Source organism: Carex rostrata, chromosome 35 (assembly GCF_964058835.1).
Source record: "Carex rostrata chromosome 35, lpCarRost1.2, whole genome shotgun sequence".
Classification (NCBI taxonomy): domain Eukaryota; kingdom Viridiplantae; phylum Streptophyta; class Magnoliopsida; order Poales; family Cyperaceae; genus Carex; species Carex rostrata.
In genome coordinates this window covers 980,472-996,137 of record NC_135952.1, presented here as the reverse complement: position 1 = coordinate 996,137, position 15,666 = coordinate 980,472, and the positions used below count along the sequence as shown (strand labels likewise).

Genomic DNA, 15,666 nt, shown 5'->3' with positions numbered 1-15,666 from the left:
TGTATTTGTGTCTGACGGTCATAGCCACCGCCTTGATGCTCATCGATGGATCCAACTTAATGTCCTCCTCAATTGCATCGGCAATTAATGATGCCGTCAGCTGCGCATGGTCTGTCCTTGTGGACGCAGACTTGCATGTATGAGGTGGTTCACACTTCTTAATCATCCATGCTTCCCCTGAACCCGCAGGGGTTGCAAAAAGGCGGAACTCGCAGCGCGGGTGAGTTGTACAAAGCACAACTAACCTTGTTCGGTCCCTTTTGTATATTATACATTCCCAGTTGCCGTGAACATGAGTCTCATTTATTTTCTTTACAAGTTCGTCTATGTTGGTATAAACTTGCCCTGCGGCAAGTTCTTTGTTGTATTCAACACGAGGACCAAAGAAACTAATGTCTGCCTCTTCGAAAGCTATGGTGTCGTTGAATGTGGCAACCGGATGCTTATTCCCCCGACCTCTAATCGGGAATTTTTCTGCCCTGGACAACCCTGGTACATTTGCATCACCATCTGATAAGTCATCAGCTTCCCAAACCCCTTGGTATTCATCCCTCGTTTCCATTTCCCTTTCTGGTACGGCCTCAATAGCATCAACATCAATATCAATATCATTTCGATTAACGGGTACCGGTCCTGACTCTGGCATAGTTGGAAATCTAGGGATTATGGGTGTCTGTCTGGGTGGTAGTGGTAACTCTTCAGTATTTTATGGGGAGTTGTGGTACCCCTGGTTGTCATAACCGGGGCTGTGATACCTCTGGCTGTCATAAGGGGATTGCTGGTGGTACTCTTGGTTGTCATAAGGGGATTGCTGGTGGTACTCCTGGTGGTCATAAGGGGAGTGCTGATGGTACCCCTGGTTATCATAACCCGAATTGTCATAACCTGAAGGTCCAACCCCAGCCGAACTTGAAGGTCTAGCCCCAGCCGAACTTGAAGGTCCAGCCCTTGTTCGGGGAACCCTCTTCGAATATATGTCCATTACTGGGACCCCACAAGCTACAAATTGAGTATACACAACTCTCCACAAATTGGCATCTGTTATTGGAAATTTAACAAAGTAAGGTCTACCCCCCCCCCCACGTGAGTTGTCAATCCGTGTAGCCAATTCTATTTCATACCTGTTGGGGTTTATAGATGTCTTTTCGTATATTAGCTGCTTCAGTTCCTCAAATGTGGTATTTTCATTAATCTCGAAGCCAAATGCGACTTCTTTCGTGTAATGCACGCCATCTTCATCCCTTTCTAACTTGCCGCCGACATACAGTGCAACTAACATCTCTTCTTTAACAAACTACATTTTTAAAAAAAAAATTACGGTACGCTACAGTGAATGTACAGTAAATTTCTACAGTAAATGTACAGTACGCTACAGTGCGTGCAACAGTAAATTTCTACAGTGAATGTACGGTACGCTACAGTGCGTGCAACAGTAAATATACGGTACGCTACAGTGCGTGAAACAGTAAAATGTACAGTACGCTACAGTACTTGCAACAGTAATGACTAATTATTATAATTAAAAAGTAATGACTAATTATTATAATTAAAAAAATACCTATTCATTCAGCTTCTCGCCTCGAGGGAAGTTCTCAAATCGGGAAGTGACAGAGGCAGAAAACGAATGGGTTTAAATCATACTACATATGGGGCGCCTGGGGGGGTGGTGCCTCACTTGTGGTATGGGCCGCCCGGCCCTGTGGCGCCTCACATGATATTTGGGCCCCCCGAAGCCCAGGCGGTCAGGGCATATTTAAAAAAAAATTGGGGACAGGGGCATTTGTAAAATTTTGAATTTTTTTAGGGATATTAATAAAAATGGCCGGTGGATGTGTATATGCATGTTGAATATTTATTGAATTATGGATGTATATAAAAGTGTAGTGTTGAATATTGAATATTGTTTTCGGTATGTTGTAATTGTTGAATGCATGTTGAATATTTCTTTGGATGATAGATGTATATGAAGGTGTAATATTGTATGTTTAATGGATAGTAAATATGGATCAAACAATACATAGTCATACACAGTTCTACCAAAATCAACCGTGTACAAAGGGTAACATACATTGTTGTTATAAAGCAACCGTATATGATTCCGTTGAATTATATATACACAGTTCCTATCGAGGAACCATGTATATAACCCTTGCTATCATAAACACTTACCCTTCCAATGTAAGAAAGGTAATGGGTCAGCGTTTCTTTTTTTATTTCTGACACGATTTTGTTTGTTTAACCATGTATATAAAGGATATACAGACACAACTTTCATACATGACCACTAGTGGAAAAACTGAAATCAGGATCGGCCTATTTGGATCGGTTGTATGAACCAACCGATACTAATACCTATCTGGATCGGTTTTATCAATAAAACCGATACTAAAAACTAATGAAAGCATAGCACATGAACTAATTGGATCGGTTCCTAGCTAAGAACCGATCCAGATAGTATCTGGATCGGTTCTAAGCTAAGAACCGATCCTAATACTTGATAATTAGGATCGGTGCCTAGCTAAGAACCGATCCTGATACTATTTTTTTTTCAAAGATGGTAAAAAAAAAAAAAAAAGTATCAGGATCGGTTGTTTATAAACAACCGATCCTGATACTATTTTTTTTTTTTTTTTTTCAAATTTGGTTCTGCAACAAAAAAAAAAATAGTATCAGGAACGGTTGTTTATAAACAACCGATCCTGATACTATTTTTTTTTTTTCAAATTTGGTTCTGCACAAAAAAAAAAAAAAAAAAAAAATGTATCAGGAACGGTTGTTTATAAACAACCGTTCCTGATACATTTTTTATTTTTTATTTTTTTTTTGGCAGAACCAAATTTGAAAAAAAAAAAAAATAGTATCAGGATCGGTTGTTTATAAACAACCGATCCTGATGATAACTCCCTATATAACCTGCTTAGGGTTCTTCTTATTTTCATTTCGCGCCTCTCATTTTCAACTTAGCGTCTCTCTCGGTCTCCGTATCTCCCTCTCAAATCCTCTCATTTTCAACCTATGTTGGGGAGTTGTTTGTTTTTCAACTTAGCGTCTCTCTCGGTCTCCGTATCTCCCTCTCAAATCCTCTCAAATCCCTCTCATATCTCCCTAGAAAAAAGGTTAGTTGTTTGTTTTTCTTTACTGTTTTGCATTGCCTTTATTGTGAATTAATGTATCATCAATGTTCTTAGATTGTTTAATTGACAAAACACAAATACAAGATAGATCTGGTCCAATCTAATTTTTCGAGGTAATTATTTGGAGTTTTTGGAGGGAGGAAAGGGTGTTTTCTGGTTTGTTTTTTTTTGGTTTTGCATAGCAATGTGTTTTCTGGTAAGTGGTAACAGTATTTTAATTTATATACGTGACAGCGGGAATTCACGCAATAATTGAGTTGTACTGCTGGTTTTATGAAATATAATTATTATCAGGAGTCTTAATTCTCTGTTATCTAATTTGTGAAAAAAAAAAATAGTATCAGGAACGGTTGTTTATCCGTTCCTGATAGTTATTATCAGAATCGGTTGTTTATAAACAACCGTTCCTGATAGTTTTTATCAGAATCGGTTGTTTCAACAACCGATCCTGATAGTATCAGTATCGCCTTCATCAGGATCGGTTGTATTCCGATACTGATATGCGTATATAACCGATCCTGATTCCATATTTTCCACTAGTGGACGTGCACATACACGGTTGCGGAACTGTCACTGTCAGCATTTCTAACCGTGTATAGTCATCTTTTGTAGTAGTGTTAGTAGACGAGAATAGTCTGAAAATAAGTATAACACTTTTCAAACTCTATTGTATTATAATTTGTTGTTATTACGTACTAAGTTATATGTCAACAATTTTGGTACACGTGTATATTGTTCTTACTTTCAAATTTACCAAACAAATGGGGATGCTTTCTTAATAAATAAGTCTGATTCTAGCTACATCAATTACTTCAGCTTTAGTGAGAAATTGATAAAGACGTACTTAATGACATATCAAAAATACAAAATTATGGCAATGCTCCCATATACTGATTAATAAAAAAGAAACGCATCTGAATATTGAGATAGCAGCCTCACACACAAGAGTATAGAACCTGCATGATGGATAATTAATGATAACCAATAATAAATAATAAATAATAATAGAGGAGGGTTCAAATGCCTCCATTTTTGTGTCTGAATTATGCCTCCATTTTTAAAAACTACAATAACTTAAAATTCAAAACAAAACCGTTGGATGTGATCTATATCATTTTATCTATGCACATGTAAAAAATTATAACATTACAACTTTGTTTTGATTGTCATCAAGAACTTATAAAAAAAATGTACTATTGCGGATAATTTTTGGACATTAATTTTTCAACTTATTTATTCACATAAAAACAAAATTAAAATATGATAATTCTTTATGAGCACATAAAGAAAATAACATAGATCACATCTAACGGTTTTATTTTGACGTTTATGATTTAAATTTTGAGTAATTGTAGTTTTTAAAAATAGAGACATGATGGAGGCACAAAAAATGAAGGCATTTGAACCCTCATAATAATATTGTTGATTGACTTCACATACGTAAAATCATTATTGCAAACGCGGTTACTTGACAAATTAGCGCTCCCAATTATCTTGTTGTCTAATGAATAAAGCAGGAGTGTTTGCAAAGAAGTTCATACTTCTAAACGTTATGATGATGGTTAATTACGTGTGAAGGAAATATGACAGAAATAATATTCTAAACATATGTTTCTAAGGTAAGCTTACGTGAGATAAAGTTTGGCATGTATATGTCATTGGTTCTATCAAGCAATATTTATCATGATGAATAAAACACACATCTTATCAACATATTTTTTTGAACCAATCAATAAAACCCGGTTCAGAGTTCTAAACATTTCATGGGAAGAGTTCCTAATAAACACAAGTGGATAGAAAAATATGAGATCATCAAATTATAGATATAAAGGTTTTGTGTCTTCGCATTAAAATGAAAAGCAATTGCTCATACAGTTTAATCCAAAAAATGAAAAGAAATATATGTATGTAGGTTGGTTGGTTGTAACTTGTAAATTATAAGTAGAAGAAATAAGTAATCGTCCCAGCACATTAATTATGAGCCTAAATTATATAATTTTCTGAATCTCAATTAATTAGGAAACTTTTACAACAAAACAAAAATAGGAGACAAATGGTGTTCTGTTATTAGATAAAAAGTTAATTATAGAGGCTTGCTGATAAATTTTAGCACCGGGCATGTCTAACATCCAATTTCCAATCAAAATTAAAGGGAAGATAGCGATTGCGTACAATTATAATGCCAAAATAAGAGAGTAATCAGTACTGTTGTAGGTCAAAATTAATAAAGCACATAAATAAGCATTTAACATATTTGTCGGCAAAAGCATTTTCCTGTCACTTTGTTTTATGTGCGTCATGGTTTAATCAGTCACTATGCTTTCAATTTTTGTTGAATTAAAACTCATGATTCTCAGTTATCACGAAAAATCATGATAAATGTTTTAGGAAGCTAACCTGTAAAGTTGTACAATTACTATTTTTTCCAAAATAAGAAATCACCCAGACGATAATTTAATTTCATGATTCATTTTGAAATATATTAATGCCCGAGTTAATTAATCCAATGTTGGATGCAGGCTCTTGGTACATGTAATTTTGAAATGCCTGATTTCAAATGAGGCTGAAATTTAGTTACTATAAACATGACTATAAGCATGTATTTTTGAATTTTATCTTGTTTCTTACGAGTTCTTCATCCTGCTTGCGCTTCATTTCGAGTCTCTGCTTGCAGCGTAACCGTAGAATGTCCTGAAGGGCATTTATGTCATTTCCTAATATAGCCTGAGCAAGTTGCGGATCAAAGTTAGAAATTCATATTCAGCAGGGAAAACTTCATAAAAAATTATAGCAGGTAGTATGAATTCAGAATAGGTAAGGTACCTGACAGGATCAAGATAGATCCAGACCATTTAATTTAAGTTTGCACAAATCTTAAAGCGTCTCCCCATATTCCAAATAGGCAAGAGGAACAAATATATAATAGCCCATGTATTCTCAAGTTACCAAATCTGAAAGAACCCTCTTCTAGTTTTTTTATATCTCTTATTTAATGCTCAAATTTATTAATTTCTAATTATATATTTGAATCGGGCATTAGCAGAAGTCTCTGGTACATTTGATATTAGGGGCCATATTTTATAAATTATAATTCACTGAAGGTTCTTACATGTAAAATAAGTTCTCACCACAACAGATGCGTACAAATAATATATGTAAAATAATTGTAAAACACAAAACAGAATATTTAAAACTATATATATAACAAAAACATTCGTGCTAGGGGTGTCAATGGTACCTTTTTAGCTGTTTACCCGACCCGTATCGTATTCGATAAGGCGGGTATGGGTAAAATTTTTTTTTCGTTAGCTTATTGGGTATGAGCATGGGTAAGAATTTTTTTCCGTTAAATAAATGGGTAAGGTATGGGTAATGACTATTTCGTACCTGTTACCCTATAAGGTAATTATAAAATCCAAATATATATTCAATTCAATTTCCAACCTACTTAAATGTATATTCAATTCAATTTCCAACCCACTTAAATGTATATTCGTATTTTTTAATTTTTATTCTTTATAAAAATTAATTTAGTTGTTAAAATGAATGAGTTTTTGATGTTTAATTTGTAAAATATAATAAAACTAATTATTATACTAGTATTGTCCGTTATTCACCCGCTACTGTTTCGTTACCCGATAATATTAACGGGTAAGGGTAGGGTAGGATAAGATCAATTTTTAATGGGTATGGGTAGGGTATGGATAAGGTCAATTTTAATGGGTATGGGTATGAAAATGTCTCCACCCCATCCGTACCGTACCCATTGATACCCCTAATTCGTGCCTGAAGAAGCTGAGCCATGATTTGGGAAGCACGGCGGATGTGTTGTTGGAATGCTTGAGGGTTTACAATTACAGCTGACCCATCTGATGCAATTCGGTAACCATATGAAGCTTAAATTTTAAGCTGCACTAAGGAGCACTCGTTCGGTAATAAAGTTAAAAAGTAACTTTCATAAGAAAGCTTTAAGCTTGGTAAATGCTTAAGGCATGTGAAACTATGGCTTAAAAACTTGGACAAACTTAAAAAAGGTGGGCAAAAAAAGCACTAAAGAGGTGGCAGTAAGCTTGATAAAGGAGCACCCGTTCGGTGAGCTTAAGACTCCTTAGAGTACTAAAGAGCTATAAACCATGGTTGCAGAACACTACTCTGAAGATTTCAAGTGACAAAGGAAATGCATTTCACTAAAGTTAAATAACTTATTACTGATAAGATATATTCTATCACTGGAGAATACTAATCCATAGTTAGTATTAGTAATGCTATAATTTGTCTTTTCTAATCCTTTCTTTGATTCAAAATTCATTATTAATGCAACTACTTCTCTAGATATTGCTTTTTATGAATAGGTTTGGCTTTAATCAATGACCGAGTACAAATCTAGTTCTTAATTTCACTTAAATTGGTTTTATCAGAATGTTTTATAACAGTATAAATGAACATCTAAAGATAGTTTACCTGTCAGAAGCAACCAGCATAGTAATTAAATCTCCGTCTCTTACAACAACCGCGCTCAAGAGATCAAAGTTTCAGATCTCATTTCCATTAAATTGCAACTGTTGCTGTTGTATGGCTACTTTCGTCTGACAAAAATAGTACAGATATGAAATGCAGAGCAGTTTTTACTTCTCCTATTCGGACTGCATGCTTAACATTCATGCATTCCCAAGGTAACAGTTCCTATCTCACACTCATCTGAAACCTAACTTATCAGAATATGAGATTATCCAGGGGCCAGTGATCTTCATCTCTTCTTCTTCTCTCCAATTGATGACTCAAATCAAACGCAGAGAAGGAAGAAATTGTTGGGATTGGGTACAATTTGGAGCGGTGGAATAATATTTTTGCTTGTGAAGTGGGGTAACGTAAAGAAGGAGAGCAATCGTCGTCTAAAAGCTGGTAACTTTCTTTTACGGTGGGTTAATTTAAGTTCAAGTGTTGATTATTTATCAAAGCAACCAATTTGGGTAATTCAAATTACCCAAGGTAACAGAATATTTATGTTTAGATTAAGACCGTCTAATCAGAACCTGCACGAATATTAAAGAATCTCTTGCAATTCTACCTTTGTCCGGATTGATCCCAATTCTGATCGGACGGTCCAGATCAAAAGAGAAATATTCCGTTACCTCAGAGAGTTTGGATTCCCAATTTGGGATGCCTATTTTTACTTTATTTTTTTCATTTGGATCCGTCTGATTTGGGAATTCATATCACCCGAGTTAACTCAAAATTTGAGGTTAGATCCGGACCGTCCGATCTGTTTTAGCATGAATATTAAACGGGTCGGATTAGCCCGTTGAGAATGTGCAAGGATCAGTTGGTTGGGCCTATAATTGGGCTTGACGAGTAAGGCCTTAGACTCGTAACAAATTCTCATATCCAGTCCATTGTCAAATCTTTGTAAAGAAGTTCTATTCATATCAATATTTGTACAGATTACTTTAAGATACATACATATAAAGTATGAACAAATCTTGATGCGGATCAACGGTTCTGCTTGGAATTCTGATCATCTAAAACAGAAAAGAGTGCTTTGTATGGTTGTAATAGCATGGTTAGCCGTTATTCTGATTCTTGCGTCTGCCTTTGTTATAATAAAAAAGGAAAATATGCACAACACATATTGAAAATATACCTCCTGGAGACGCATAGCACAATCTATGAGAAATTTCCAGATTACACCAAATTCTCATTTTTCTTTTTCTTCCTATTAGATCTTCCTTTTACAGCTGAAACTTAATTAATACATAATCTTCTGTAAATGTTTTATTTATTTATTCCAACGGCTATATGATCTAAACTTGTACAAATATAGTAGAATGAGGAGGGTTTCCAATGCCTCATATTTGTCATACTTTATTATGTCTTATGGTTTATATTTTTGTTTTTGAAGTGCAAAATATCTATCCGAACCACTCAACATGATATCCAAATTCAACGATGGCGATTTGTCCAGACACAATATATGCGCTGAAATCTTTTGATCGACAGTAAAATAATTCACATCCTGCATTAATGTATCATTTGAATTAATTTCCGAATCGTACAATTAGAATTTCGTCCAATCCGGTCCACGCCTACATAAGAATTCGTATCACCTAAGAGCATCTACTTAGTCAAATTAAACTAAACTTTTGATTAAACTTCACTGCCTCCAAAGAGGTTACATCATACATATTTATAGTAAAAGAAATAAATAACTAGTGGAAAATATAGAATCAGGATCGGTTATATAAGCATATTAGTATCGGAATACAACTGATTTTGATGAAGGCGATACTGATACTATACTAATCTGGATCGGTTATTTAACCGATCAAGATAGTAACTATTAGGATCAGTTGTTTCAAATTTCCGATCCTGATAGTAACTATTATGATCGGTTTTTTGGTTAAACAACTAATCCTGATAGTTATACTATTAGGATCGGTTATTTGAAACAACTGATCCTGATAGTAACTATCAGGATCTGTAGTTTAACAAAAAAACCCAAAATTAATTCTCTCCTAATAAAAACCCACTTAGTCAAATTTGTAACTATAATGTTTAATTGCTTACAAGACTCCTAGAAGAGCACCCAAAAGTAATCACTATAATATTTAATTGCTTAGAAGACTCTTAGAAGACCACCCATGCATGCATTTGCTAAATCAAATTATTCTTTAATAAAAGCCCATGCCATTAAATATGGAACTAAATTTCATAGAAGGAAGTATCGGCCGATACCGATCCGTATCGGCTGATACTTATCGGTATCAACCGTGACCGATCCGATACTGCAGATTCTGCATTTTTTGTCTAATTTCTACTATCTTGGTCTGATACTGGTCATTGTTCTACTGAAACAGAATGAATTATGCACATCGATCCATTAATTGTGTGCCCGTGATTAATCAGCATAGAGAACAACCACGGGGCCCTACCTCAGGAATTGAACTAAGGGAAACACGATATAAAAATATTAATGAACTAACAAGACGTCCAAGTGTTAGTTCTTATGATGAGATGTTGAGTACATCAGAGTTTAGTGGGGGATATGAAGATATTAACAATTCTTTATTTGAGTCTACAATGTCTTTTTTTTTTTTTGGTTCTGGACAACAATATTCTCATTTTTATCATAATAGTTAATACATATGACAATGAAGTGATTTACCCAGCACAACATAGTTTCTGACAGTGAAAGAGTGTGTTTTTTTTTTTCTAAATATAGTTAGTGTAAAACAAGCACCTAGCCAAAAAGTCAGATTTTCGGAGCATAATCAGCCGGCACGTACCGATCCCGATACCGATACCGATACCGATTTTTCCTTCTATGCTAAATTTCAAGTTGAATATATAAAGCTTTGACCGGTATGGATCTGATGTGGCTATCATTCATGTCCAAATTTAAATCGGATGTATCTTCAATACACATCGCGTCACAGAATATGTCAAGATAGATTTCCAGGAAAAAAAAAAAGAGAAAGAAGAAAAACAAAGAACATTCTCGTCACAGATCTGATGTTGACTTACTTATATTAATTTCGAATTGCCGTCACTTGTGGATCTGGAAATCTAATTAATTATTCATTAATTCTACGTCTAATATGTCTAAACCACCTTGGTTTTCTTCGTACAAACATATTCCCACGCTATACCAAACAATATTTCTTTCTTACAGAGCTAGTACCATACCAGAGAAAGCGTTTTGCTAAGCTGATCTATATTCTTTTGTTTAACCTTAGGTTACATTCTATAGAAAACTAAGCAGTAAAGAGGAACAACAGATATTAAGTCTGTTTTATAATTTCACCCGTCTTCCAATAGACAATAATTTTCTTTCCATCGCTGTAATTTATTCCAAATTTTGATATTGAAGGCGTGAGGAACGGACAAATAGCATTATTGATCAAACAAGCAAAAAATTTGAACAAACCAAACTGTACTTACACACAACACTCATAATTTATTTTATTGCGGACCTGCTTCATGGGCTAAGGATCCATATCATACATCGATATAAAACAAATATAAACAATGGAAATCATGATTAGGATTGATGAATTCCTAACATGGAATCCGCAGTAGAATTATAAGTAGTACAAACATAACACCCATCTCTCTCTGGAAACGATCTTCTCAGGGAGTATGGCTTATTTTCACATAGTCATATTTATATATGGCCTTCAAACCCAGCGATCTCAGATGTTACCAGTACCAGTTGAACCACCAATGTGATCAACCTACGTAATCAAAAGAATCAACAAGATATAGAGGATCAGTTACATTATGATGAGGATTTGCATCCAAAATGTTTGATTATATTATATAAAGTAAAATTTTAATAAAAAAGTTTCTCAAAAATAACTAAATTAATAGATTAATAAAACACTTTGGGCCTTCCTTTTCAATAAAAAAGAATCTTAATAAAAAAGAATCTTAATAAAGCATTAGCATGCAATTAAAATGTTCCCACTTGAAACATATCGCAAGACCATTGATTTTGGGTATCTATCTAAACTATCAAAAGTGTGAACCAGATGAGACTTTAATCATCAACCACAAAAAAGATGTCAGACCTACATATAATAGAACATATCGCAAGACCGGAATTATAAATACGAGTGCAAATGTAAAACCAAGAAAAACAAAACAACATAACGTTATCTGCATTTTATAATCTAACGGTGATCTTATTTCCTATAACTTAATTACTGATTATTTCAGTTTAAGTCAAAAAAGAAAAAAATAAATGGTGATCGAGTTTTGTTTTTTTTGTTTTATCCACAATAATCATTTTACATACCTTGAAAGAACAACACTACTGGTGTCAAACCTCCACATTTGTTTTAAAAAAAAAGGAATAATTATAACTTTTCATACCTTAACGTAAACTCCAAGTGCATCAAGACGGTTTTCAGAGCGTCCATGGAAACCAATAATTTTACCATTAATCGCTGGAAGTGAAAATTCTTTTCCCACTTTAGTACCATATGCATATGGTTCATTAGTCTCGCTTGTCTCAAATGTAAGTGCCTTCAGACCATTCCATTCATCATCAATAGTACTACCGTAGTAACCTTTTACAGAGGTAATGTACTCATCAGGTTGAAGAACGAACTACAAGACGAATAGCATATAATAAATATCATAAATTAACTATACTTTTAGTGGCTACGTTATTCAGTTTTCGTTACCTTAGAAGTCGAATTGGTTTGTTTTCCACTTCATTCTTCTTCTGTTATTATCCCGTAATAGATCAATATGGTTAATTTGCATTACCAAGACGCAAGAGTTCACATTTTTCACCCAAAGAGTTGAAATCTATTAGTATAGAAATGCAAAAAGGTGGTACCTCTCCCAGTTCTCCTCCTGGTATACCCCAAGTAACGGCCTCTGCATGGCCATCAACTATGTATGTTATAGTAATAGCATTAATATAAGGGATGTGGTAAACACGGATCGCAACAATGCGAGTGCTCTTATTAATAGTTCTCGGTTCCCCACCATCTCCGCCGCAAGGCCCGGCCTTGATTATCGTCTTCAATATATCAACACAATCCACAAAAAATAATTTTAGAAGATGATTAATAAATTAGAAGTATTTCTCGCTAATTAGTTTTTGAACACTCATTTTTATAGAAAACCAATATTTTGACCATTGTATAAAAAAAGTTAGGACGTACCATTTCTAGGAAGATTAGAGCACACTAGTGAGGATGGAATTATCACCGCGTTTGTTGATTTTGTGGGTGTGTAGGCTAGAGGATCATGGAGGAGTATATATACCACGAGATGTTCCAACTTTTCAGATTTGTCCATTTCGAACTTACAATTTTTATGATCTTTATTCAGAAGAGGATACATGTACAAATACAAATAATTATATGTATCCATTAATATAAATGGTGGAGGCCACTTGTTAATATATTATGTTCTAATTAAATTAATCTCTCATGCCCAAGTGTCCAAGCACTGTTACTGTTACTGTTACTGTTACTATTACTCTTGCTTACATAATACGTAACAATTAGATAATTGAAAAAGGAAACTTCAACCATTACATTGAGGAATAGCCAAAATTCATGTATAAAAAGCCATTAAAGTAATTTATATTTTAACATTAATTATAAGCCTCGTCTATTCTTTCTTAAATGTAAAATCCATCATTATATATACGATTCTGAGACTTCCCCAATATATGAAATCAATGATATTTAAAGGAATTATCAACTAATACTTAATTGCGTGTGATTTGATTGTGAGATTTTTTAAATTTCCAACAACATACTTCAAATTTTGTTTTTAATTTTTAACCTATTTAAATTAATTTAAAAAGGTGTAATTTAAATAATTAATAGAGTGGGCAAAAAAATTATTCCAGACCGTCCAAAATAGCAGGATAAAAATCGTAGCAAAGTACTATAATTTCTTCCTATGGTTCGTGCTGGCATCACCACATGCGCCTTAGGCATGACAACAGCATGTATAATCCAAATGACATCACCACATGCACCTTAGACATGACAACAGCATGTATAATCCAAATGGCACACATGCGAAGGGATAAGGCCATCGACCATCGTTGCATGTTAAATATCTTGGCACTCTTGTGGGAGACATCCTACAAACTTGATAATGAGAATTTTTTATCGAGTAGAACTAGGGTGTTCTTAAGTTCACCAAATCTCTTGGTGAGCTCAAGTCTAAAATCCGTTTAATTAGTTTCAAAGAACGAATCCGAACAATTGAGATCCGCCTACTTTACGAGTGATGTGTCTACATGTGAAAATTTTAAACATTGGAATTAATTTAGTTTAAAGTCAAGCGGACAAAATTAGAAGTTTATTAAATTAATTTTATTGCATTTATTTTTTGAATATTTGTTGAATTATGGATGTATATACAAGTGTAATGTTGAATATTGAATATTGTTTTCGGTATGTTGTAATTGTTGAATGCGTATTGAACATTTCTTGAATAATGAATGTATATGTCACACCCCGAGACAACCCGCCACGTATTAACACGTAAGGCGTATGCACATCACATACATTATCAATAATAAATACTCATGCAACATTTAAAAATTAAACAAGTCTGATAACACCATGTACATAACACACATCAACATGAGATCAAGACAAACCGATAATTGCCAAACATGGCAAACAAACCGATAATTGCCAAACATGGTGTTAAATTATAGATCTCATTATTTAATTAATATAGAAATAGAAATTTACTTATTTACAAATATAGATAGATAACGGTAACGTGTACCTTCATTACTAAAATAGGAAATAGTACCAACGGCTAGTTTTGGAGCTTTGTAATTATAAATAGGAAATCTTGTAATAAGAAGAATACCTTTTTTTCTCAATATAATTTTCTCTCTTCATTTTATACTATCTATCTCTAAAATTCAACATGGTATCAGAGCAACAGATCTGAAATATACCGCCCAAGTACCACATAAACTAGCAAAACTAGTCGGTACCAAAAAATAGCAAAAATCTGCAAAAATCAAAATGACTCAAGAAGGGGAAGGGCAACAAAAGCTAACACATATTTTGCTCAATGGCCAAAACTATTTATCATGGGCAAAGGCTGCATATAGAGCTCTAAGTGGTCGGGAGGTGTTAGAATATATCACCGGCGAGATGAAAGAGCCAACGGTAGTAAATCCAGAAAATAAGACCGAAATTGAAAAAAAGGCAGCAAAAAATTGGAGAACAAAAAATGATAGAATCATAACCTTGCTCATGTTGTCAATGGAACCAACCGTAGCCGACCTCTTCGAGATGGCCGACACGGCGTATGAGTTGTGGGAAGCCGTAAAAACCATGTACGGGCAACAAAATAATTTTTCCCATATCTATCAACTTATGCAAGAAATCCAACAAGAAAAGCAAGGAACAAGAAGTAATACCGAGTACCTCGGTACTCTTAAGAAGAAAAAGGCCGAACTTCGGACTTACCGGCCTCTAACCACAGATCTGACCACACTTCAGAAACGAGATGAAGAAGATGACATCTTTCAATACCTCGCCGGGTTAAATCCGAGCTATGAAGCGGTAAGGTCTCAAATCATGACTACGGTACCTCTTCCCTCTTATTCTCAAATTCAAAACTTAATTCAACAAGAGGAAAGTAGGAGGTCAGTCATGGGTGGTCTACAGATCACAAAATCTGAGGAACACGAGATTCGTGGTTTAGCCGTAAAAAACCCCAATTTCAATCAAAATCGACCAAATCAAAACAAAAATGGAAAATGCAATCACTGTAAAAGAGAGGGTCACACTCAAGATCGGTGTTGGTTTCTCTATCCGCATCTCAAACCTAAAAAAATTAGAGGAGAGAAAGGAGGAGATGGGCAAAATTGGGGAAGAAACGGTGGAAAAAATAAAACATACGCGGTTCCAAACGAAGAAGAAGGGGTCAATAGACTAACGGGTCCGAATCAAGTCGGATTGGGAACCCACATGTATCCAGGCGGACCCATTAGCCACTCTGGAGGATTCAGCGACCCAATGTTCAGACC

The 15,666-nt window shown here is 34.5% G+C and overlaps 1 protein-coding gene across 5 annotated transcripts in view; it reads right to left on the bottom strand.

Annotated features, from left to right (window-relative positions):
- The window catches only part of DDI1 (ubiquitin family protein), a 103,542-nt gene that overhangs the window by 25,293 nt on the left and 62,583 nt on the right, over positions 1 to 15,666 (bottom strand). Inside the window, exon 1 of one of the 5 annotated variants that reach the window (XM_078298156.1) lies at positions 7,933 to 8,037. The exons of 1 other annotated variant lie outside the window; for it this stretch is intronic. Coding sequence is in view for 1 of the 4 variants with exons in the window: in XM_078298159.1 (XP_078154285.1) it covers positions 7,596 to 7,615 (20 nt within the window). In the remaining 3 variants the exon portion in view is untranslated. Of the gene's footprint in view, positions 1 to 7,595; positions 7,716 to 7,886; positions 8,038 to 15,666 lie in introns of those variants that run through there. 3 more of the 5 variants (XM_078298154.1, XM_078298155.1, XM_078298159.1) reach the window with 3 other exon arrangements.